This window comes from Bombus pascuorum, chromosome 7 (genome assembly GCF_905332965.1).
Source record: "Bombus pascuorum chromosome 7, iyBomPasc1.1, whole genome shotgun sequence".
Lineage (NCBI taxonomy): Eukaryota > Metazoa > Arthropoda > Insecta > Hymenoptera > Apidae > Bombus > Bombus pascuorum.
The window spans coordinates 3830864-3857126 of NC_083494.1; the positions used below are offsets into that span (position 1 = coordinate 3830864).

Here is a 26263-nt window from a genome sequence, read left to right on the forward strand (position 1 = left end):
GAATGTAAGACTTTAAAGCATTCTATACATAGCTGAGGTTAGTCGGGACAATTTAGACAATAAGTTGTTGTTTTCTTTAAATTTTTTGTGTTTTTGTTCGGTCCATTCGACGTCTTTTATTTGCATAACATATTTTATTTGTATGCGCATCTAACGCTTCTTCCGGAATCATTTATTCAAACGGCGATATTATGCTGACTCCATCGAAGACAAGGATTTTTTGTATTTTCAGACAACCTAATAATTTTCCAGCTAATAACTCTCTAAATATTCTAATATTTATATCCTTCTTTGTTACAATTTTGTAAACCGTCAAAGCGTTTTCAACAGAAATTCCCAGAAGGAGTTGGACGCCAAGTTTTCTGTATCATTTGATTCCTTTTCTAATTTTGGTGGCATAAGAAACCATTTGGTCGGAATAATCTATACTACACTTCCGTTTGAATATTGCGAACAAACGAAACGAGAGATCATTCTTGAGACCACCATTTGAGCGACTCGCATTACTAAAATATCGATGGGAGTATCTAGCAGAGAACGCTTGGCACTGTGGCACGCGTGGCAGTCAACGTGCTAGTTCGTCTTCCGAGTTCTTTCTTGCTCTGTTCCAGAAGAAAGTCAATATACCTGAATATACCTGATTCGTAATAAGTAGCTTGATGATGTTTATGGAATTTTATATTTTTATGAATATAATTAAGGAAAAGTAATCTAAATAAAAATTAAAATAAAAGATAAATAAATAAAAAATAATAAAAATAATAAATTTGAAGTTAACAAATAAATAATAATTACTTGATAATTAAATAAATAATGATTAATAAAAGATTAATATATTTAATATTTTTGCATTACATATACGCCCTGTCGATTTTTGAAATATTAAGGTTCCCAAAAATGCATAAACATCTGCGATGTGGTAATAAGCAACTAGCCTGTCTGGAGCGTGTTGCTTATTTCGAGGCGAAACTGTATGCCACAATGGGGAGTGGCGGCGAAAGCAACATAGACGAACTTGAGGTCCAACAGTCTATTGTCTGACGCTCAATCGTTTGTGCCGTATGATTCGTTAGAAACGAAGAAACGAGGAAATATTTAAACGTCATCACAATAAGGAAAGAAATAATTAAAGCAACCAGCAGTTACAAAGAAAGAATAGAAACTCGTCTTAATCGATATGTTAATCAATAACATATACGATCAATATATGCCGCGTAGGCTTAAAAGAATACAGTCTATTGACCTAATAAAAAAATAAACAGATAATAATATCTGCAGATAACCCAGATCGACTGATTATAATAATAATGATGTTGTCTCAGTGCAAACATTCGTCGTCGTGCTGTTTTTTCACATTTAAAACAATTTGCCTAACGAGTATTGACAATTTTCAATATAGCACATAAAAAACACATTAACAGATCCATAAATTTTATGTTCTCAAACTAAGATAACGAGTTTTTTATACAAATTTCACCATTCCTATGGAATAAAGTGGACTGTAGCATTAGTAGAGAACAACAACAAACACTAAAGGAAAATAATAAATTTGTTTAACAAAGGAATAAAATACTGCGTCGATTACTAACAAAAGAATAACCTTCGATTAAATTCGTATTAAATTTATTAAAACATGTTATTGAACAAAAAGGACACCGTGCAAAATATTAAACTCCAAAACAATTGCCATTTCAGCTTTCCGAACGCCAATTCCTAAAGCGCCTGAATATTTTTGAGACATGAAAATTGACTTTTAGTCAGCTTTTTTTATAATATTTGAACAACGGTTTGTTTTAAGTCAAAAGTATTTTACTTTCTGGCTATACTTCGATACATTGCTGTTGCTTAAAGGCAATAAATAAAAAGATATAATAGTTCTTGTTGTAATAAATATTTAATTTAATTAATTTCTTGTTGACGAAGATACGTCTATATCTCTGATTTACTTTTCAAAAAACTGATCGTTGCTAATCAACAAAAAAAAAAAAAAAGAGGCGACAGGAAATCATCGTCTACTCATACTAAATAAATGATGCCATGTCCCATTCGTGTTACAATCCATGCGTAAAGAAACATTTACAGTACGTTGATTAAATTTTCCCAGTCACATACCACACACGGGCACTCGCTCTCGCAATAGTCCAACACAGCTGCAAAATTTTTACTGTTTCACCCACTTCTATTTCAAATATAGAACATAGAAGTCAACGTTGTGCTAACATGCAAATACGTTCGAGGCTCGAGTGCTGTAATTGTATGCTTGTGATGCTTGTAATTGAACAGCAGCGTTTACTATTTTCTTTTTTTTTTTTTATTCTTTAATTCGTACTTTACAATTTGTCCAGCTGGACATTTGGTAAATTTTTCCAACTTAATTGCTAAATAACATGTGGATGGCCACCATCTTCGAGTTTGACTACTTTATTTCTTTAGTGAAGTCAGTGAGATGTTTTCTCTTTAGTCTTCTTTCTATGAGAATTTGGCTCGCTTCAGTAGCCAGCTGGTTTGGATGTGTTGCCTTTCTTTCCTTTTATTTTTCTGCGTACCTGTTGATTTCTTCTTTGGTCGTTGGTATTTTTAAGTCTTTGCGTATATCCTCGTTTCTGACATACCATGGGGCGTTGACTATTGTTCTCAGTATCTTCGATTGTAGCGACTTTAGTTTATTTACGCGGCTCATTGCCGCTGTCCCCCATAGCTGTATTCCGCACGTCCAAATTGGTTTTATTATCATTTTGTAGATTTTTAGTTTATTTTCTATGCTGAGTTTAGAGTTTCCACTAGTCATGCAGTACTATTGAATATATTTTAAACGCGTTTCGATGTAAAACAATGGAATTTCCAGTTGTAGTGTATTTTAGTGAAAATATCGGTGTATCAATGCCGTAAAAAGTAGATTCCTAATGATATGATAGTACGTGTAGTGAAACACACGTGGCGTGAAAGGGAAATAAAGATACAAATCTGACGCCAGCCTGCGTGTATATGTATAAGTGCCGTATAAAAAGGTTTATCGTCAATCTAAAACGCAAAACAGCGAAAATAAATTCGAGAAGGGCGTGAAGCATACTTGCGCAAGGGTCAAGTTCTCGGTCGTCTCATTAGAAACGCGAGTATAATCCCCCTGTTGTCGGTTCGCTCTCCAATTACTGTTCACTCGTTCCTGATTCGAAGCAGGTTCAGTAGGTAGTCAGTGGCGTAGGCAGCCATACATATTTCATCACCAAGTGTACGATTATGGTCACATTTACAGTTACGTTACGTTAGACAGAAATATGTCGGTGTTTCGCTTAATTAAAATTAATACAGATTGATATTTCTATAATTACTGCTATTGTCTTCGTTGTTTTAATAAAGAAAAACCTACGACTTGGCTGTGGATTTCCATGCGAATTTATCATTTTATAGATGTATTAGGTTGTCCGGAAAGTATCTTTCTTTCGCAAGTGTTTTTTACAACAGTGCATCTTCATACAAACGTGAAACTAAGTTAACAGAACAAAATGGATCGTACGTAATTAGACGAAATAATATAAAACAAAAAACGTTATACGTCTATTATTTCCTCATAAAACGAAAGAACCTAATAATTTGACAAGCGTAAGCTAGGTATGATGCTTGCACCGATTAAATGTTGTGATATGTTATTACTTTTATCGTATATTCTTATTTACATTTTATATTATTCATATATTTTATTATATATTTATTATATTTTCATTATTATATTATATTACGTACATTATTTATATATTTATTATACATTTTGGACTATTTGACTTACAGTGAGATGCCAAAATCCGGCAACATTTGTCCGATCATTATCCGAAATTAATTATGTATAATGGTTTGATCAGAAGCTCTTGATAATTATTAATTAGAAATAACAACCAGCTTTAATCAGCATACAGTTAATCGTTGAATTAATTAATCGAAGCTAGCATAAGACAAAACTGTCGGTGAAAAAGATTTACACGTTAAAATTATAATTCACTCGGAATATTAAATTCTGACAGAATTCAAAGTCTAAGGGTAACATACATATACATTCCCAATATACAATATAACAAGAAAAACACAAAATTGAATTGTAAAATTATGGAATTCACGAAGTAACTCTTTTGCTGTTCGATTTAATCTTCTTTTCTCTCCTTTTTCTTTTGCTACCTTTTATTATTTTTGCTATTAGATCAAATTTTTCTAGATCGATGCTTTGATTGTAAGAAAGTGAGAAATGCATTACATTCACGGGCTGTTCTGTTCACTGTTTTCTTTTTTTTTTTTTTTTTTTCAGAATTAATAGAAAAGCCACTGGGCTACGCCATTGTGTCGTGGCTCAAGGAAATTCTGTCGGTCCTTTTCGCGCGTGTATAAAGAGTTTGCACGCGTCGTTCACGCAAAATCCGTAATTGCTTCGCACGGTTGCACATCGCTGACTGTTTGCCAATTTGTTCGGTTTGCCGGTGTTTGCGTTCCGCTGAAAATACCGACCCTCCCTTTGCTTCGGGGATTTCGTCATCCGCTATGAGCGCGACGTTATTTCTATCAGACGTATGACACGACACGACAAACAATGTTTAAAAGAACTTGCAATTTGTTGGTTGCTGAGCAATTTCATCGAGTTCAGGCTTATTGCTATGCACAGCTCGAAGTCGAAGTTGAGGTACTGAATTTATTACTTCGGTATAACTTTGATTATCCGAGATGATGCGGACCTACCTCGGATAATCGAAAACGTGGATAATACGGATAGGTCTACGAGCGTTCATAAATCGTAGAAAAACGAAATAAATCGTACAAGTTATAGAATAAAATCTCAGAAAACATTTTGATGATGTAATGTTGCGCATGTATTTAAGTTGAATTAATTATTCAATTGGAAGAAAGTTTGATCAACTGTTTCCACAGTACCTCGCTATTTACATTTTCGTAGTCATATTAAAAGTTAATATTTTAAAAAAGAATGAGGTTACGGCAAAGTTTAAAGCACCTCGTATAATACGAAACTTCGGTTAAACGGGATTAGGATAATCGAAAACGTGGATAATACGGATAGGTCTACGAGCGTTCATAAATCGTAGAAAAACGAAATAAATCGTACAAGATATAGAATAAAATCTCAGAAAACATTTTGATGATGTAATGTTGCGCATGTATTTAAATGGAATTAATTATTCAATCGGAAGAAAGTTTGATCAACTGTTTTCACAGTATATCGCTATTTACATTTTCGTACTCGTGTTAAAAGTTAAAATTTTGAAAAAGAATGAGGTTATGGCAAAGTTTAAAGCACCTCGTATAATACGAAACTTCGGTTAAACGGGACTAGGATAATCGAAACTCCGCTGCATTTGGTCGTCTGAAAAACCTGCAAAAGTTAAGGAAATTTGAAAACTTCTCTTACCTTTCTGTTGTCTGTTGGGTAACCTAACGATCATTTCTCGAAGAAATCTTCGTCTTTTTCGCAATATAGGATCAGTGAGCCAAATTTCGTCCACTGATCAACCTCAGTTATTGATCGCTCCAGTCTGCAAACGGCAATTGGAATTTAAAATAGAAATGCCGTTAATTAGGCGACAATAAGAACAAAGGAATTCTTAATATTCGAAGTCGTATTTTAACGTCTAAAGTACGTAATTTTAGCATTTAGTTTTGGTGACGCATAGTATGTTGCTTCTATTTTCATATTGCGAAGTGGTCATCTCGTCCTGTCATTTATCGATCAGAACTGGCAATTATATTTAAAAATGGCTTTGTGCCTAATGTCGTGTCCCTACGTAGATAACCGGGGACGAAATTAGGAACGCGTTTTTCGGAAAGAAATTCGAAATAGAGTCATCGAGTGAAAGCACAGCGAATCAAAATGTGGTCTGTTTTATATGTGACGATCAATTTTCGGATGCTGTTATGTGCTATGCACGTCTACATCTCAAAATAAAAAATAGTATATAATTTCATAATAAAATATATTTCTAGCGCACAAGAGGCAAATAATATAAACATTTTCTAACTAAAACTGAGGAGCAGGAAATAGAAACACTTTTTTTAACAACCTAAAAACTCATCCTTTTACATATATTTTTTACTCCGTTTGTATGGACTTTTATAAATTCGCTTTCATAATCTGATTACAGACCTTCGTTCCTAACTTTTCAAGATAATTATACAAATTTTGTCAGATTAAGAAACGGATTTAGCTTTGGATAAAAGTTAAAAAAACTTTCGGAGGACAAAATTTGAGCACCTTATCTTGTTCTTTCAAATAGTTTTCGCAAGACTATAGCGTATTTCATACTGTTTAAAATATTTATAAAGACTAGATTGTGAGGAAACTATGCCTATGGTTAGGTGAATGAATGGTGCAGAATATTCTGAGAATAAACTGAGGCTTAACGCTTATTGCTTGCACGGCTCTTTATCGACGACTTATTGACTATTCTTAGATATTTTTCTCTAATTGCTCCACTAAACGTTCAATTAGGAACGTTAGTGATATAGATTTCGAATCTAGCGTTTTGTTATACCGCAGAAGTCTATAATACATAATAATTTCTTCATCTTGATCAAATCAATTTTAATGACAACTTTACGATAGGCAATCTGTGTGTAAATATTCTGTATATAAAATTGACTACTGTACCTGTATATTTGGCAATTCCCATTTTTATGTGAATTAAAGTTTGAGCTTATAGGTTACAATTAGAATTAAAGTTATATATACCTGCATATATGTATAAACTTTATGACAAATGCAATTCACATTTACAAAGTTTGAGTTACTTTTGCCACGAGTATAAACATTGAACGTTAAAAGCGACGAATATAGAAATGAAGTAAATTATAATCAAGAAAATCTTTGGTTTACTTAATTATTCAAAATTGGTGTAGAGGCGTTTCTCGAGTCGATACGACGAGGTGCTCCGTTTATGAATCATTAATTGACATTATTTCAACATTTTTAGAGGATAAATTTTAGGGAAATTAATCTACTAAAATGTTTTAAGATGTTTCCGTAAAATATTTCTCTTATTTAATGTGAAAGTGAGATAAAAATATGTAGTAAAGAAAACATCTTCGTATTTATTTATCTTTAGATATCTTTAAATATCTCCGTATCTTCATTCTGTACATTGTGAAAAATGTGAAAGAAATAAGCTAAGAAGATACATCAAATAGCAAGAAGTAAGATTAAAGATGGTGAAGTCGAATGAAATTTCCCTTCTGAATTTATCAGCGTAGATAGACAAGGAGTATTATTCCTTTTGAAGGATAGCGATGATATTCGAGGCCGCGTAAATCGACTTTGATCGTCATTCCATACCAGAAATTGCCGCGAATTTTCACAGCTGCCAAGAACCAACTCCCTTCGTCGCTTCCACAACAGCGGGGAAACTTATTTTTTCCCTTGAAGCGTCTCCTTGGTCGTTCTTCGGAGACGAAGGAGGAGACTTTATTAAAGCGTAAGCTAGAATGCTCCCCGAGGACCGACACGATTATATCAAAGACCCGAGCCGATTAGGCATCGAGAAAAATTGAACACTCTGTCCTTTTTCTTTCTCTCTCTTTCTTTTCCAACACTTTTTTATTTTATCTGGATTCCTCTTCTAAAACGAGTACAAAATTTTTCCACCCTTCTATGTGAAGAATTTTCTTTTTTTTTCAATTATTTAATTTGTACTTTACAATTTATCTAGTTGGAAATTCGGTAATTTTTTTTAACTTTATTGTTGATTAATATGTGGATGGCTATACCCAGCGGGATATCATCTTCGAGTTTGTCTATGCGTAGAATTTAACTTACAGTTAGAAAGGAACATCGATGACCGATACACGTCGATTGTAATGAAACGTTGCACAGTTGTTCAGTGGATCAACCAAGGAATTTTATTATTTGTGGTTAGTGCTGCTTTTTTGCTTTAAAAAGAGAATATTGCATTGTATCCGAGTATCAGATTTGATTTAAGTTCCCTGTAAAGGACACAAGATATAAAAAACAGTTCAGAGTATGAAATCTTTGTAATTCGAAAATTTTCTAACAACTCAGTTGTTCACTTTGAAACTACACTCATCACGTAGCTATGCAGAGTGTTTCGTTTAACTGAAAACATTAAAATATCTGGCTTAATTGGGGGATCAAAGTTATCAAAAAAATGTTCGAAGGAGGATATCATACGGTGGAAATTATGTTTTTGCAGATACAGCAGTGGGGGCAAGGGTTCAAGGTTAATTTTATTTTTAAAGAAGGGATCATACATTTTTTAATACATCAATCGATCCATCTCGGATTATCTTTGTCTTCCATACGTTACAACGTATATGTGTCTTTCGTCTTTCCTCGTCTTTCACGCGACAAATGAAAGTTAAAATATCTGCCAAACGAATAATTTTTCGACTTAAATAGGTTAATACTATTTTTATAGGAAATACCGAGATGGATCATTTAGCGTAAAAAAATAAGTTCATCTTGAAACCTCTTCCATTAGTGCAGAAAATAATTTCCACTGTATGATGTTCTTTTTCGAATATTTTTTTATAACTTCGACCCCTCGTGAAATATTTTACCGTTTCTAATTAAACGAAACGCCCTGTATAACTACGTATCGAGTGTAGTCTCTACGTGAATAGTTGAATCGTTGGAAAAGTTTCAAATTTCAAACTGTTTTTTGATATCTTGTATCGTTTGCAATTTACAAGTTTGCATCCTGTTACTGGATCTGCAAAAAAAAAAAAAAAAAAAAAAGAATGATTTTCATGATGCCCTTCGAGTCAAGCAACTTCACTTAAAACATTGATAATTAAACATTTCATAACTTTAATCCCTCGTGTCATATTCTACTGTTTCCAGTTAAACCAACCGCCCTATATATGTATACAATGTGTACTGCAAAATTGCGTGCACGATTTTTGAAGCATTTGCGACTAGGTAGCAAAAGAATGTTACAAACGAAAGCTAATCTGCTTCCAATTAGCTACAAATTATTTTGCTTGAGCTAGAAGAACAATACTTAAAATCACAGAAAAATGCTTTCTTCTATAACTAATCAAGGTCTTAATTTTTTTAAATGGCACGATGTATTTCTCATTTCATGGCACTGCAGCTGATGTTAAAACAATAGCAATGGTCTAAATACTATACCTTCCATATGACCATGAGTTCAGAAGTATTGAATTCATTGATCCACTGGTCGTTAACGTGTGAAATTTGGTTTAGTAGGGCGTGTTGGGTCAGACGTTTGCAATAACGTTTGTGCCGTCAAGAAATTGCAACAGTAAAAATTACCAAAGTACTTTATATTCAACGGAATTGCTTTAACCTTTTTACGTGGAATTGTATATTGGACTTCTTATCCCTGAATATTTGTATATATCGTGCTTATAACTAACGTCTGAATTGCACGACACTTTCCAATTGCACGACGCAAAGTTCCGCTCTGTTCACTAAAGTTTGATGTGTAAAAGAAAATGAACCTCGTGGATCTACTTCCCCGCATGCATGTTTTATTTTATCTTGAAGCTCTTCTATAGAGTTTGCTGCTTTGCTGTCAACAAAGGAGCATAAAAGTCTAATGAAGATAAATCTGGCAAAGGAAGCAGTAATTTTTACTATTGCAATTTGTTGATAGCACGAATGTTACTATAAAGGTGTATGAACGACCTATGAACCAATGAACTCAAAACTTTGAACTCATGGCCATTCGAAAATTATGGTATTTAGGTCGTTGAATTCGTCTTCACATCAGCTACAATGTCATGAAATCAAAAGTATTTATCGTGCCATTTAAGAAAGACAAAGTGAACTAAATTTTTTATAAAAAGAAGTATTTTTTGTGATTTTTAGTAATTTATAGATGATTCACGGCGGATCAACTTTTCTTGAAAATATTTTTTGTCATATTATAGGAAGTGCTATACATATCGGTCTATATATACGATAGATCGATAAACAGGAAGCTTTTTCAGGAAGTGTCTCAATTTTTAATTTCAAATTTATGAAACGGAGTCAAAAACAATTTTGAAGACTTGGAAGAATGCGTGAAATATTAAAATCAGAGCATACGAAATAGCAGTATTTTCCGCGTCGTTGTACGGTAGAGCACCGAGCCGCATGAAATTCGAAAACCAAAAATTGTATTTTGCGATGAATATCGGCGCGCGATTTATCTTCTAGTAGAATATTTCGGATGCAAACAACGTCGACGTGCTCGTAAATTCATTGGACGTGAATTTAGCAACACGAGTTAAAACCACTTTAAAAAAAAAAGAAAAAAAAGGGAAAAGGGTACGAAGAAACATCGAGGTACAATGCAAAATGAAATAATTTTCAATAACTCTTCGAATGACTCGTTACAGGGGTTACATCGGCATGCAAATATCGTCGAGTGACGCGTCAAAGAAAAGAGAGATTATCCGTACAAAGGGTCACCGCAATTTTCAAACAACAAGCAATTTCCATCGATCGATCGTGCCGCCAGATACAGACATACAGTCAGATGAAACAAAAGTTCGGGGAGGAGTGGCTGGTTCTCCTTATCGATGCAAAACAGTGCGGAGGGTCGTAGCAATTAAGAGATAACAAGGTTTCCCCCTCGGCACCCCTCCAATTAGTAACACCCAGGGCCCCCTTACCGCTGTCAGGCCAGCAACAACCCCCTTAGGCTTCCTTTATACTTTATAGTCACTGTACTACCCACCATCCATGTCTCCCTTTTTCGTACCACTTGCTCCTCTCCCTTGTTTCGCTATTGTTCCTTCATTTTTTTCTCGTAATTATTTTCTGCTCCCCTTCCTTCTTTCTTTATCTTGTATTTCTTTCTTTTTGTTTCATACCGATTTCTTCGCGACAGTTTGCTTGTGGTAATTGTTTCGATAGTTATCGATATCGATGATTTCCCATAATTTCCCATGATTTTCTGTTGGATTATTGTGAGATCTGAGTGCATGTTTATGATGTGTGTGACTGGAAAAATTTAATCAACGTGTTGTAAATATTCCCTTAAATATAAATCATAATATGAATAGGAAAAGGACGTGGCAACCACTTATTTAGTATGAATGGACGGTAATTTTCTGCCGTTTCTTTCTTTAGGTAGTAACGGTCAGTTTTGAAGAGAAAATTACAAATACAAACGTGCTTTTCTCAGAAAAAATTAGTCAAATTAAATAATTATTACAACAAGAATTATTAAATTTTGTAATTTATCATTTTTAACCAACATTTTCGATTTTCGATTTTCGGTTTTTGAATACGTTGTCAAATTGAAAAATTAATTGGTGTTTGGCCGGTTAAAAGCTGTAAAAAATGTCCAGGAAATTGTTTCTTCCATAATATACCAAGTTTGTAAATGACACAATATTGTTGTAGCTCATATCAAGAGGAGTTCAACGACCTAGTATACTATAACCTTGAAGTGGCCTTAAAGTGACCGTCCACTATATGCTAAAGTTTATTTTATAGACACGAATAACGTACAGAAAAAGACGTAACTTCATGTTACCCTTGTATGTTCATATACAACAAACAACAAATGACTCCATAAACGTAATTGCGACCTATGCAGTAAGTTTGTAGCAGTTGCTGCTGTAATACAATGAGAACGAAATTCTATGCGTGCTGTACAGATTCGCTGTTTTGGCTGTTCAATATTTTGAAGTGGCTCAGACTATAGACCTCAGACTGTAGACGACTTATAAAATCCTATAAAAATAAAACTTGCAGGAAATTTTTTATACGACAACTCGCAATTCGCCCAACGCTGATGAACTTATATTTGAGACATTTTTCTGTCAGACTATCAGAAGTACCCAAAGAGTCATGGCAATGGTTACATGATACAGCCTATGTATGTCACCACCACTCGACCTTGATTTCCAAAATATTCGCAAAAGACTGTCGGTATCATTGCAGTGAGTTCTGCCTATAATTGGGCGTCTAATTATGCATATAATTATGCGGCAGCATGTGTATACATGAGGCCTCGCAGCGGCTGGCAACCAATACTGAGATGAATTTTTTACAAGAATTTAACGTAGTGGTACCGACAATTTTCGGCGACTACCTCGCAAATAAAAGCCGAGCGGCAGTCACATGTATAGAAAAAAATTGTTCAAGATGTTGATTTCTTCAACGTATTTAAAAAATAATTTTTATAAGGTTATATGATGCGTGGTTAGGTGGGTAAGAAATCGATGATTGAAAACTTCTTGTACACAACACTGTAACATTAAACATCGAACTTTTTAGCAGAGAGAAAATGCTTTTGTGACTTAAAATTATTTTCAAATTAAGTGTGCAATAATATAACATAATAGCAATACATATAATAATAATAATAATAATAATAGTACGCAATAATCCAAATGCATCACAGAATTTTCTACTTTTCGCATTAACATAGTCAAAATTCATAGGAAGAAGGATTATATTAAGGATTGTAGAAAAACCACCATATGCCATTTTTAGTTGTGTCGAAAATTGACTGTGGCATTCTTTTAAATTCGCGAGCATTGCAAGCACCATTCCCGTTTGTCGACAATTTTTCATTTCCGATAAAATTAATTTCTCTCTTAAGTTCCACTTGTAGAACAAACTGATTTTTTAAATTTCGATTTTTACCCACGTAGTCCATGATGTAACAAAAAGATTTAGAGCGATTTTTAAGATGCACAATTCGCACGATACATATATTTTAATCGTGAATCAGGGTTAAATCTGGTGATAATGTAAGGGAGTGTCTATACTAGGAATTTTGCTTTGACGTGAAATGTATAGATAGACAGAATGACACAATGGCGATTGCATTTATTTATGTCAGACACGTTATGTATCACTAGAGCTTTGTTCTACGAAGACAGTTCCGAGAAGTAGCGGGAATAATATCGGCCACGATGCGAAGTATTAAACCTTTGCGCCTCGGAAACATTTTAATTGATCTATCCTTTTCCAATTCGACAATTAAAAATTTGATTTATGAAGAAAAGTTTACGTATTATGAAGACGAGTTAGAAGACCAAGTAAACAATAATTGAAAGGAGCTTATGTAATGGCATGCGACAAATTGGTATTTTTCATATGAAACGCAGCTACAATTTCAATTGTTCGATTATTATCCAACAAATTTTTATTATTCAACGTTTCCATAACTGATTAGTAGTATATTAAAATTTAATTAGTATTTATTAATTAGTATTAAAACTATACTATACAGTATAGTTATTATAAATGTGTACACCATAGTCATTACATATTCAGTTAAAATCAGATTCCGAAATGTTTAATTAAAGATGCCTTATATAGATGCCTTATATAAACTAATAGACAAAACTGTTTTGATAATGGAATTTTCCGATAATAGAACAATCACTTTTCCGGCATGAAATTTCATTTGTTTGAGTACAGATTAAAATTAACTGAAAGTCCTGTTAAATATTTATGCATTCTGTATCTTTTTGACTGCTAAGTCATATAATTCTTTCAACATAGATAACCGAGCAGAGTTACATTCTTTTTTTATTTCGAATCATCGACGCTCTTTTTCGAACGCTACGAATGCTTCGCCGTGAGAAGGCACTTCTCCGTTACAACTTTCGTTTGCTGTATCCATTTGCGTAAATATAAAAAAATTGTATGTTTAAAGATTTTTTACCGTCACCAGAATCAGAAAAATGAATAATTTTCAGTACCATGTTTTTGTTTTTTAATACCTGCAACCGTGGCTTTTCCAACATTATGTATTTACGCTAATTCTGCAGCAGTTGCATCACTTTAGAGTCGTTTAATTCTGTCGTATTTTGTTAACCAGAATTCATTGTCAAATCGAATAAAACAAAGAATACATTATATAAGAACACTAATAAAATATCGAAAATGTCTAAAACGGGGAAACGCATCCGTTACTGGGAAACATTATCCCGGAATTACTTAAATACTAAATATTATAATATACCTGCAAATACTAATATAATATAATATTATTATCCGGATAATACAAGTTCGAATATCGAGGTACCTAAATAAAGGAGATTCTACCGAATGTTCAATATTTTTCCTTTTCAATACATTTTATTTACCTGGTTGAAAATGTTTTTTATATAAAGAATACGGAATCAAAAGATATTTAGCTGTCATGAAGAGGAATGGCGTTCGAAACATTGAGCTACACAATACTTTTAACGTTTTACCGTTTCTACGAATCTCGATTTGAATCTCCCCATCTCCCGCTGTCGATTTTCCTTTGCATCCCGCGTGGCCCTGTTTGCATAGAATAGAGGTCCGCAGGGAATTACGGCACAGAGGGAAGGATCGCAAGGTGCCACTCGTGATGGAAGGTACATATTATCCGGCGCGCGTCCACGCGACGACACAGCGAAGGGAAGTGCAAGGAAATTGAGCGTACGTAAAATTTCCGCTCAGAGGAAATACATGGAATCCTCAACGAAGCTTCTACCCTCTATTCTATATGCCGTGAGACTTGATCGTTTATCGCGATTGCACGACACAAGTGTGTGTCCTTGTACTCGAAATATCTTTTGCGAACATTTCTGTGTATAAGCGTCGGATTTTATTGCGATTTGGAATACCAAAATATTTGGAAAAGATTTTTCCATTTCTTTGATTCGAGATGCTTTGCAGTTGGAGAAAGATATGTGCAACTGAAGGACACTAAAGAGAAATTTTATGTTGTACAAGTAAATGTATATAAAAGTAGATGTTTACAGTTATATAGTTATATAGTATAACATTATATAATATTACGTTATATATAGCATAACGTTATAACGTATTACGTTATATAGTATTACGTTATATAGTATTACGTTACAACGTATTACGTTATATAGTATTATGTTATATAGTATTACGTTATAACGTATTACGTTATATAGTACAGAGAACCTCTGTAGTTCGAAAACCTCTACGTTCTTGTTCATTCCCTTCCGCTGTGAGAACATTCTGGAAGTGGAAAAAGAAGTTACTTTAACTCGAATTATTTGCCACGTGTACAGATGCGATATTTTATCTCTGTAACTCGAATTTAGAACAGTCAAAACTGTACGGGTCGAAGTTTATCTCTGCAAATCGAAGTGCGCCTATAGTTAGTTATGCCACGTGTTACAAGATGTAAGAAACTAATCATTCGATATTGTATCCTTTTTTTCAACTGTTAGGATTATCTGGAATAACGTAAGACGATATCTGTATCTCTAGTTCTTTGTCCTTCCACCACGTGCATATCCATGCAAGCTAATTGTTTTTCGTTAATCGAACGCGTAATTGTCATCGTCTCTTGCGTCTCTAACTTTCGCATCTATCTACGTCGAATAAAACGACTTCTAAGAGGAAGCTTAATCTCTTAGGTACGGCTGAATTTTGTACGAAGCTGTTTCTTTGTATGCCAGAGTTTGACACGAATTACGCGTAAACGATACAACACTGCAATGTGTGGCGGATAATGCTGTTCCCTACGCAAGCACACTGGAACGAAGTTTTTGATAACTAAATTATAACTTTTCTTAAAGATATGATGCATATACTTTGCTGGAATACAACGATATTTCACCTATATGCATAAGTACCCTTACACAGCCACCCACACAGGCATTTGAACAGAACACTTACACAAGTTATACTCATTACCGTATAGAGAGTGGGGCTCAAAATATTTAAAGGATCATGTGTTACTACCTACGTCTAGTCTGAAAGTAACTGGCCAACCATCAACAATCTCCATACGTTGTTAATTATATCACTCGCTTATATACATCAGGTTCTGCAATTTTGTGTAATAAATATCATTGAACATTATTTCGACACAAACATCGTGTCTTCCACAGATTATTAATCTTAACTTCAAGATTAAATTCTAACATACTTTTAACTTTAATAATTTACTTTAATAATTAATAATACAATTGAGTGTGATATATCTTAAAGCACGGTACCACATAGACCCACGTCACAATTTCCACACTCATAGCGCGATAGTGTTTTCCAAATTGCTCTTCGTTTTCTATTTTCAAGTGACATTTTGAGGTTGAAGATTCCAAAAAATTATAAGGATACGGATTGCCATGTTAAAAAGAGCAGCTAACAATGGTATATTTATATTAATAAAAAGCAACAATTGATACCTGACACTGGCGTATCAAAAACAAAGACTATATATTTTGTCTGTATATTGTTAACACTTTGACTGCCACGTTGGTCATTGGTGACCGGAGCGCTTGAACTTCTTACAATCGTAAAAATTGAATGAAAATTGACAGTTAGGGCATTTTGAATATAACCGATAAATAGAAGATACTTTGAAATAAAACGTTCCCCATTGAACAATTAAACATTTTTATCAGAACATCAATAAAAAAAATGAGAACAGATCTTGCATCTAACGGTGCATTGTGTTAAAACACTGTGACATCCTGAGCGAAACATGTGATTTTGACGTGGCAATCAAAGTGTTAACATTGTTACAAAACCTTGCGAGGGCAAAAGAAGTGTGAAGCAAGATAAATGAAAAAAATCATTTAGTTCAAACGGTGAACGAATGAGTCAGTAGAGTGAGCCACTATAGTGGCGCATCGTACCTAAGATGTTAAAATAGTAACACTCCAAAAAGGTGAAGGTAGTTGTGCCTTCGCACGAAGTTCGTATATATGTGGAATTTTCGTTTGTTAAACCTCCGTTACTTAAAAAATTTCGATAAGTCAGTATCTTTGAGATTCGAGTTACCGAGGTTCAATTATGTTTAGTTTATACTCAATAAGATGCATTCACAAGGTATTTATATTTTATTATTAATTTATTATGTTGTTGTTATATTATGTTATACTTCAATTTATTATTAATTTATTATGTAAAGAGTTCACAATTTATCATTTCATCATAATTTATTTATGCGTTTACTATTTTGTATTAATTTATGTATTATTCATATTTTATTATTATTAAGAATATCCATAATTTAAATTACATCAGATATTGAAACTTTGATGTTACGCGGCATGGAACGCTCAGCTTTCCCGAGACATGGCATTATTTAATTATACAAGTAAAATTCTCGCGTCACAATTATCGACGAGACGTACGACCAACACAGCACGCTGTACATCCTCGTCCTGACGAGAATGCCTGAATGGCCTCGATCAAGCAGACCTCGTTTGCTCGATTCGATAATAATCAATCGGATGCGCCTTTCATTCGAACGCACTGAATTCGAAATAATTACCCTTCCTTTCCCACTGCCCTCCAATTTCTCGCTCTTTCTCCCTAGCGCTGTTTCGTTGCAACATCAACCGTCCTGTAAACGTGATCACACGTTGCTCGCCACACGACGCTACTTGCTAATTGCGAAAACAAGCTGTATCGTACTCGTATCCGGTCGTACAACTCGATAAAGCCTCGTCCAGACTTGTCGAATTATCACTCGATTCAAACAACTCCAAACTAACTTACCGGATATACAAAAATCTGTCTATTCATTTCACTAAAAATACGCTTTCAAACTTCACTGCTCCTTCAGATTGGCCACATTATATAAATTCATAAAGAAAAAGTAAAAAAATGGACAGCTTAGAAAACTGAAACGACCAAATGACATTGTCACTTTTATAAAGCGTAAGTTACCGACGCAACCGTGACGATACTCAATTGTTAAAAAATAATGTAACAATATTTTGTTACTCGTTTGCCTCTTAACCGACGAAGGATGAAAATAGTATTTTCTAATTTTTCTAATTTTAACATCTTCTTATCAAACCTCGTACATACGCGAAATCACACACGAAGAACCTTCCTGCCCGCTGCCGCTTTTATTTCTCCTCTCCTTGTTCTTTTTTAAACTAGGATTTAAGTCGTTTTGAAAATAAGCCGCTGGGATCGAACGAAATCCAGGCTACGGTATCGAATATTTCAAATCCACGCAATCGCGCGGCTCGATAAGCTCGTTCCGGATCGAAAAGTCGGCTGGATGTTGGGGCTCTCGGCGTGCAAAGGTCGTTAGCAGAGTTTCGAGCGGTGCATAGCAATGAGCCTTGAAAAGGGGGTAGAAAACCTCCTGGGAATCCAGACACCCGTTACGTTTCGAGGCTCGTAGGAAGCGGACGGGCTGGCCCGCAACACCGAGGGACCGGCTTCGGGACAAAACTGACTCATGGCAACCGAGATAATCGAACTCGTTACCGGCATTCTCCGGATTCGTTTCGTGAGCGGAATAACGTATACGACACTCGTTTCACAATTCCCGTAGAGTTCGACTGACGTCGTTCGATCGTCAACGAACGATCGAAATTTAATCATCGTTCTCTCGGCTTTGCGTCGAGCTTTAAGTGACACTGATTCGATCGTTCGCAACGTATCAAACAGTGATACCAAACGAGTGTTTCGTAATCGAATCGATTTATTAAAAACGAAACAACTGCGCGCTGGTTAAGGTAAACTTGATAAGCATAGGCAAACATGATACTCACTCTGTGTAGGTTAATTTTTTAGCTTTTTGGATGTTTAAAAACGGAAAGAATTTTATCGATGTTTCTGTGTTTCAATCACGTGGCGCAGCGGTGAAATCGAACGAAAAATGGAAATGAAAAATGAGAGAAGATAATCTGTTTTATTAAGAAGAATGAATTTAATATATAACTTTATTGGTGACTAAATATTTGCGATATATTCATAATATAAGTTATTATATTATAATAATTATGATAAAGAGCTGTAGGTGAATCTTAAATCAGAATTAATTCATTGACATTGACTGATAATAATTCAGAATTATTCGAGGTGATAGAAAGTTTTATACGAACTCGATCGTACCTTACTTTTAATTTTATTCTCTGTTGTCGGAAATTGGCAGGCCATTAATTTTGTCGAATAGTAAGTGCAAACTTGCTAACTTATCAATGTCATTATCAAACTTGTCAAAATGTAAATGTAAACTTTATGAAAAAGATTATGTTTTAATGACTATATTGTAGAAATTATAACTATAAAATGCTATAAAATGAGACTCAACATCGCAAAATGCAAGGGACGTTATGTTAAATGCACGATGGATGAAGTATTCTTTCTGACGATCGTTGAAATTAAATGTATTATTACTATTTCTACAGTCAATTTTACGTCAAGAGAAGAAAGTAAAAAGATGGAATGTAAATGTGTGCAGAGAACATCTGCCTTATTTATATGTATGTGTATTCTTCTTTGTAAGACATCAGAAATTTTTCAGGTATTCTTCTTCGGATATCATACATGAATATAACAAGACGGAAAAGAAGAACAATAAAATACGCAGCGTACTTTTGATTTTTATCTTTTTACTTGAACTTTATTTTGCAATTTTTTAAAGAAGAAAACAGTTGCGATAACTAAATATTTTCATTAGCGATATACCAACATATATATTCGTCATTGAACGGTAGAAGTTCACTGATTTTCTCACTTATACGATATATGACTTGTTGTTCAAACAACCGAAATTCACAAGCGAATGAGCAAATGCACGTTTGCATGACTCTCTGCTCATAGAAATATTTTAGATCTATATAACATCTTACAAATATCTTATAAATTTCCAAATGGTGACGTTTAATATTTGCAATAAATTTGTGACGCTTAGCTAATTCCTTACTTATTTTGTAAAAAGAATATATTTTTTAATAATTACAAAGAAGGTTCATCGAGTTCACAGACTTTATAACTGAAAGTGATGATCTCCAAACTACTTGGACATTACAAATCAGTTACATTTATTGTATTTACGTAATCGTAGCTATACTTCTAAGCAATTAATGATCGTACTTAATGAACAGATTGTGCCAGTATGTTCCAGAGCATATGTATAATAAATTAAAACTGAGTTGCTCTGTTTAACTTTCAGCTTCGTAATTATAATAATTTCTATCCAAGAGATGACTCGACGAAGAGCTTAGAACTTTCCTAAACCGGAACAAGACCAAGCTAAATTAGCTGAAACTAAAACAAACTCTTCCGCGGATCGTACGCGTTATTACGTGTTCAACGATCAGCCATACATCAATGCGAAACACGCGTAGAAAGCGTGTCACTCGACACACCGGTTGTCACATAAATCACTAGCATCCCGCTTCCTCGTTGTTGGTCATGAGTCAAGCGACGCGTGTTGATTCCACAACGTTGTTGGCTGTCCTCGAGCATAGGTCGAAGCACGCTGGTTAATGAAACTAAATACTCGAACAAGCGTGTCGAAAAAGAGAGGAGAGTCTGTAACTGTCCCTGTTCCTCCCTGGCTCCACTTGCCGGAAACATTTCGCAACGAAGAAGGAAGGGTCGAGTTGCGTTCGGTTCGCAGACTCGGTCTTGTTAGGCCGAGGCAAAAGGGGATTCTGATCAACGAACCGTGCCGGCCTTAAGGGCCCTTACTCCCATAGACACGCTTCGTTTCTCGATTGATTCTTTATTTTACAATCGCCGTGACATCGTAAAGGCCAACGAATCGCATGTTGGAAGGCTCTTCTCTGTGCACGATGCACCCCTGAACTTGTTGAAACCCGACCGATCGATCCACTTTGCTTCCACTAACGTTTACTGATCATCCGTCGAATTTTGAATTCAATTCACTTCTCGTTCACATTCTTTCTGACGATCAGTGTATTTTATTTATAACCGTAGTATTAGACCATCATATGAAATATTATATTTATGTAATATTAGATTGTCCGAAATGTTTCTTTCGTTTTGTAAGGAAATAATAAACGCACAGTACTTTTTGTTTTATATTAATTTATTGAATTATGCACGAACATAATAATAGAAATAGAACGAAATGGATCATACGTAATTCAATAAAATAACATAAAACAGAAATTGTTGTTCATCTATTATCACCTTATGGAACGAAAGAAACTTTTCGGACAACCTAATATGTTAATTGAATTTGATACTTATTATATGTAATATTACATTTATGTAAAATTATGTAATATTATACTGTTGAATGACATTTGCAACAAGCATCAATCGGGTCGTTCTTGTGCTGCAAATATTAATAAATTGGATTGAAATACAAAGTTCAAGCATATTCTTTAGATGGTATATCTTATTTTTTATCTTTTATAGATTGTTGTATTTTGAAATGATCAAATAAGTTTCTAAAATAGGCAATTTTTAAAGACCGTGAGAGAACTACCAGTAAACGTATGCAGGTAGCTTGCAATTTATGTCTCTTGACTGAAGAACAGATGGAATATAGAAGAAAACAGGACGTTTGAAAATCAGAGCGATTTTAAGACGTAATTTTGATGGAAAAATATAGGCAACCCTTAAAATCAAGTGAGCAGAAATATTGTACAGTACCGCGAGTAATTATAAAGTCAACCCCATCTACAGATTTTTTATAATATTCAAACAAAAATTGACAAAATCTTGTATATTATAATAATTACAATTTTTTATTATATATTTCGTATTATAACATAACATAAAACTAGAGATACAACAAACAAAAGCTTTTTCCTCTAAAAGACTGGCGAAAGATAAATTCTCTCTTAAAATTATGTTTCTTTGATTGTGAAAAAATATAAATTCAACGTTAATTTTGTTACCTTTACATTTAATATTTATTGGATTTCTTTTTATTTTTCATCACTTCTATCAATCTGTTAGGTACACTATCCGCTAACTTATTTAAAGTTTCGTTTCGAAAATCCGCTCACGTGAATTTTATTCTTTTTTCAAGCTCCACGATATGTTCTATAGGTGGCTTCTCCTGATCATAAGCTTTTCTTGCTAAAATTCTTCACAGATTCTCGATCAAGTGGATAATAATTCTATTTCAAAATCTTGAAATCACTTTTTTGTAGTGGCATAGTGGCAACAGGAACATTGTTTCGTTGAAAAATTGCCTTTCCGTATTCTATTTCGGTTATGAAAGCCAATAACTCGACATGCAAAACAATTTACAAAAAACGATTTCATTTAGCTAGGCATGATCAGTGGCTTATCAGAGATGACTCTGACCGAGACCATAATTTTTCATAGAAGCAAAACTTCTTCTGAAATTCGTAATATTGCAATTTGTGGTCGATTGATAAATTGATAAATTTTCGCTCGGAAAATTTGTTGTCCGACTATCGAAAACGCCTGAAAGATCGTGGGGACTCATTTTTGGACCACCCTGTATAAATATTCACAGCACCGTATTTCTGTAAATACTCGTAAAACGTAAAGATTTCGTTCCTCCAGCGATTTATGCGCGCGATATTCTGATATTTGTAGCGATAAATAGTAGAAAATGACCTCGACCGACCGATAAGTGTGCCCTTTAACTTATCGAGCACGAAGCTCTTCATGTTTGTTCTGTTTAAACATTTTCAACAACGATCGTTGCAAGCATTCTGCTACAGTGGTAAATGTCAGGACCTCTGCGGTTAACCTTTAAACAACGTTGTAAATCAACCGTGAGACATTTTGAGCGAATAAATCGATCATTCCTTCCGCTCTGTTTCCCCTTTCCCATGAATTAACATAACGATTGACTTTTATCGGCGATTTTTATCACGATAATCACCAATTTCCCTGTTCTCACATTACAGAAGGAAGCCACTCTACCGAATCTTCCGGTCCCGGATTTGGAGTCAACCTTGCAGAAATATTTGACCCAGGTCGAGGTAATCGCACCGAATCATCTGCCGAAGACCAGAAGCCTGGTGAAAGCTTTCCTTTCTGGACCTGGACCGAAGCTGCAACAACGTCTTTTGGAACGTCGGCAAAAGATGTCCAACTGGGTAAGCGAATTTTGTCACTTTTCGTATCTTACAATGGCACAGAATTCGTATTATTATTGCTACTGTTCGTCCTTTGTTGCGACCTATAACGAATGCAGTTGAACTTTAAAGTTAACATACGAAGCAAAGAAAACTTCGAAGACCAACATAAAATATTTAAAGCAGGGCGAACTTTTCGAACGAGAACATATTCCAGATACGTGCTACACTGCTCAAAACAATTGTTCCTTGCATTGTTATGTTGCACGCGATACAGTTATTAAAATGTATTGCCTGTACTATACAAAGTTGACAATATCTGGGTATCTTTTGCATTTAACATTAGAAACGCAAAAGATGTTGAAATAAGTATTTTCTAACTCGTCTGTTCTCAACTCTTTGTTGTTTTACTACACCGATAAAGGATTAGAAGACGATCTTGCGACGCTCATTTGTATCGGCCTTAAGGATAAGGATTCCCGTGTGACAACAATAAAAAGATGTGATGCTCATGAATTTTTTCTAGACTAACTATTAGTTACTATTGGGACTAGACCTCCTTGGGATGTAAATATAGTCTTCAGGTTCTTCATTATTCCTCTTATTTTCATTTTATTGTTCACATATTCACATTTTTCCCCAAATATACTCTTCGTTGTTTCTCTTTGAAAAACAGGTTCGATCCCGGCGTAAAATATCTAACTTTATGAAAATTCCTCAACATTCTGATGACTATGACAGATTCTATACTGTACGTTAATAATATGTTACATTACCAAAGATCATCACAAAACTCCTACAGTATACAACAAATAATAGGAAGAATTGAAATAAAAAAAAATACGTTTGTACTTCAAGACTATCTTTTACATTCCCAAAGAGGCTTAAACCCATATAAACAGGTAGTCTAAAAAAGATTCATAAACATCACTTTTATTGTTGGTGAATGATAGAGTGTCTCCGCTACGAAATTTAAATGATGTCGGATCATTCTTTTTGACCGGGTCTGAGATAAAAAATTTCTAATATTTTTTTCCTCACGCCGAAATTTTTTCACTTTTCGAAAGGTTTCTTTTAGAAAGGCTGTGTTCAAATAAAACAACAATATAGTAGCAAAATCATAGAGACCGTAACGCAAATAATGTTTGCCTGAATCATTTTGTTTAATTTTAAATCTTATACCATCTTGTACATTTATAGCCGAATATATACGATAAATGAAAGCTTATGCATACTCCATTAATAAATAGGAAAATTGAAATCTTGAATACAGTTTAGAAAATGAATATAGGTATTGATCATGAATGATCGCGAACCAAATACATTGGAACTTTTATAGAATGACGAATAGGAGACCTACATGTTCGGTAGGATTAATATACATGGTGTCTTAGAAAGCATAATACAAGCGGCCGAATAGTAATTCTATGTGCAAAAATGAGTCGAAAAAGAAGAATAACATTTTTTTATTTAAGGCTCCTTTTTCCAGAAAAATGAGATTGAAGATCGGTCGGGTGACCGTGTACCAATTGTAAGTTTCGAAGTACCCGACTTCTCTTTGCCCTCGTGTTGATATATATGTGACATGGACAATGTTACGATTTGCTTCCTATCATTACTGTTATCTGCGTTTCACAGTGTCCACATTTAAAATGATTTTATGAATAAGGATAAGAGTATTACTTTTTAAAAATCATTCTATTAACGTAACAAGTGTTCAAAATATCGCGTTACTGCATGCATAGCTCTGCTCGTCTAATAAAATTATCATCAGCACGAGCTGAAAGAAAAATGGGATACCTCGAAACAGAATTAGCACACGTATACCTGACGGATCTTCAAATTCATTTTTCTCGAAAACATAGCTTCAAAGAAAAAAGTGTCATTCTTTTTCTTCAACTTATTTTTGCACATAGAATCGCCATCCAACCGCTTGTAACATGATTTTAGAGACATTCTGTATAATATTTATGTAGGAATAAAATATGCTTAAAGTCACTATAGGAATAAATTAACAATATTTTTAAAACTTTGACACATTATACATGTATACAACGCTTTTAAACGAATGATTCGCGAAGAATATAATGTTAAGAGGTAGATATTTTGTAGTAGGATAAGTGGTGATTATATTTTATTAAAATAATCAGTGATATAGCGATTGAAATGCATACATGAGCCTTGAAACTATAGATAAATTGCATACATATATCTTTATCCTGATAGAATATTGAAAAATATTGTTCGAATACAAAACAACCTCTTTTAAACGAAATTCATTTAGAACAGAACGGATGGGAATAACCCCAAAAATTTGTCATATAATATTTTAACAACTGTATTCGTATTGGAGCTAAAATATCACCAAGCAGCATTTTCTCTCCACGATAATAAATTTTAATATTGCAAACACCGAAAAAATTGAACCATCTTTATCATGCAACGATAATAAATCTTATTTACGTGAAAAAGATATCTATTTAAAAATTTTTGAAGGATAACTTAATACCACAATTTCACAAATTTTACCATAAGCACATTTAAACTATTTTTGCGGGATAAATATATTTCTTTTTTATCATCGATCGTTGCACATGGCGTTTACGTGACATTTAGTGGGGGTTGCTTCTCATAGATGCAAAAGTAAATATCGATCTGCCATTCTCAAAAACCATCAAACGACGCAACGCTTACATGACTGTCTCGTTGAATATTCAGAGTATAAAAGATTTGTTTCAATCCACATCGTCTCATGAGGATACCCCACTTTTCCGACGTACATCAGCTATATCGGTTATTTCGATAACTATAAATGTTTTCAGTTACGTTCAAATAATTCCGTCACGTTCATGCGAATGAAAATATATCGACTCAAGCGGATTTGAATTTATTTTAAAGGAAATATTAACTGAATGATGGAATTCAGATAAATGCAAGGGGACCTACAAACAATACTTTCAATATAAAACTGTATACATATATAGATACTTAAAATTGTCAATTCAATTTATGATTAATTTTAAGTAAATTACGATAATTGTGCTATATTTTGCAAAGTAACAAACGAAAATTAATAAACGATAGATATACGTTTAAATATAATAGAAAATTTTTAGTTCCATTTTAAATTATTGGACATTTGAATTTTTATTAGATTAGATCATTTATTTTTTAAATTAAAATTTCATTAATAAATCATTCATTAATATACGTACTTACGTATTACGTAGCTACCGAAGTAGAGTAATTCTCGTTCACTTCAAAACAAATGATCCGTAAATCGTTTTTCTCACGTTGTTCATATTGCAAATTCTGAAATGCCTGAAACACCACTACGTTTTTATCACATCAACCTGATTATCCTTAATGCAAAATGAATTGAACGAGCAAAATAGCATTTGCAGACAGTTCTTTGTAGGAAATTCCGATGAACATCGGTGATAAATTAACCGTTGCGTTTGCCTTACGATGAAGATTGTCATTTGTTATTCAGCTAAACGTCATGTCATGGAACAGAGTCATACAGAGAACA

At 33.9% G+C, this 26263-nt stretch overlaps 1 protein-coding gene and 1 long non-coding RNA gene across 2 annotated transcripts in view; one reads left to right on the forward strand and one right to left on the reverse strand.

The window, feature by feature from the left end:
• LOC132908700 (uncharacterized) overlaps positions 1-26263 on the reverse strand; it is a 321053-nt gene that overhangs the window by 204537 nt on the left and 90253 nt on the right. The gene's annotated exons all lie outside the window — the stretch shown is intronic.
• The window catches only part of LOC132908688 (vesicular acetylcholine transporter-like), a 208391-nt gene that overhangs the window by 80838 nt on the left and 101290 nt on the right, over positions 1-26263 (forward strand). Inside the window, exon 4 of the mRNA XM_060962906.1 lies at positions 22561-22752. Coding sequence (XP_060818889.1) covers positions 22741-22752 — 12 coding nt within the window. The 5' untranslated portion in view covers positions 22561-22740. The remainder of the gene's footprint in view (positions 1-22560; positions 22753-26263) is intronic.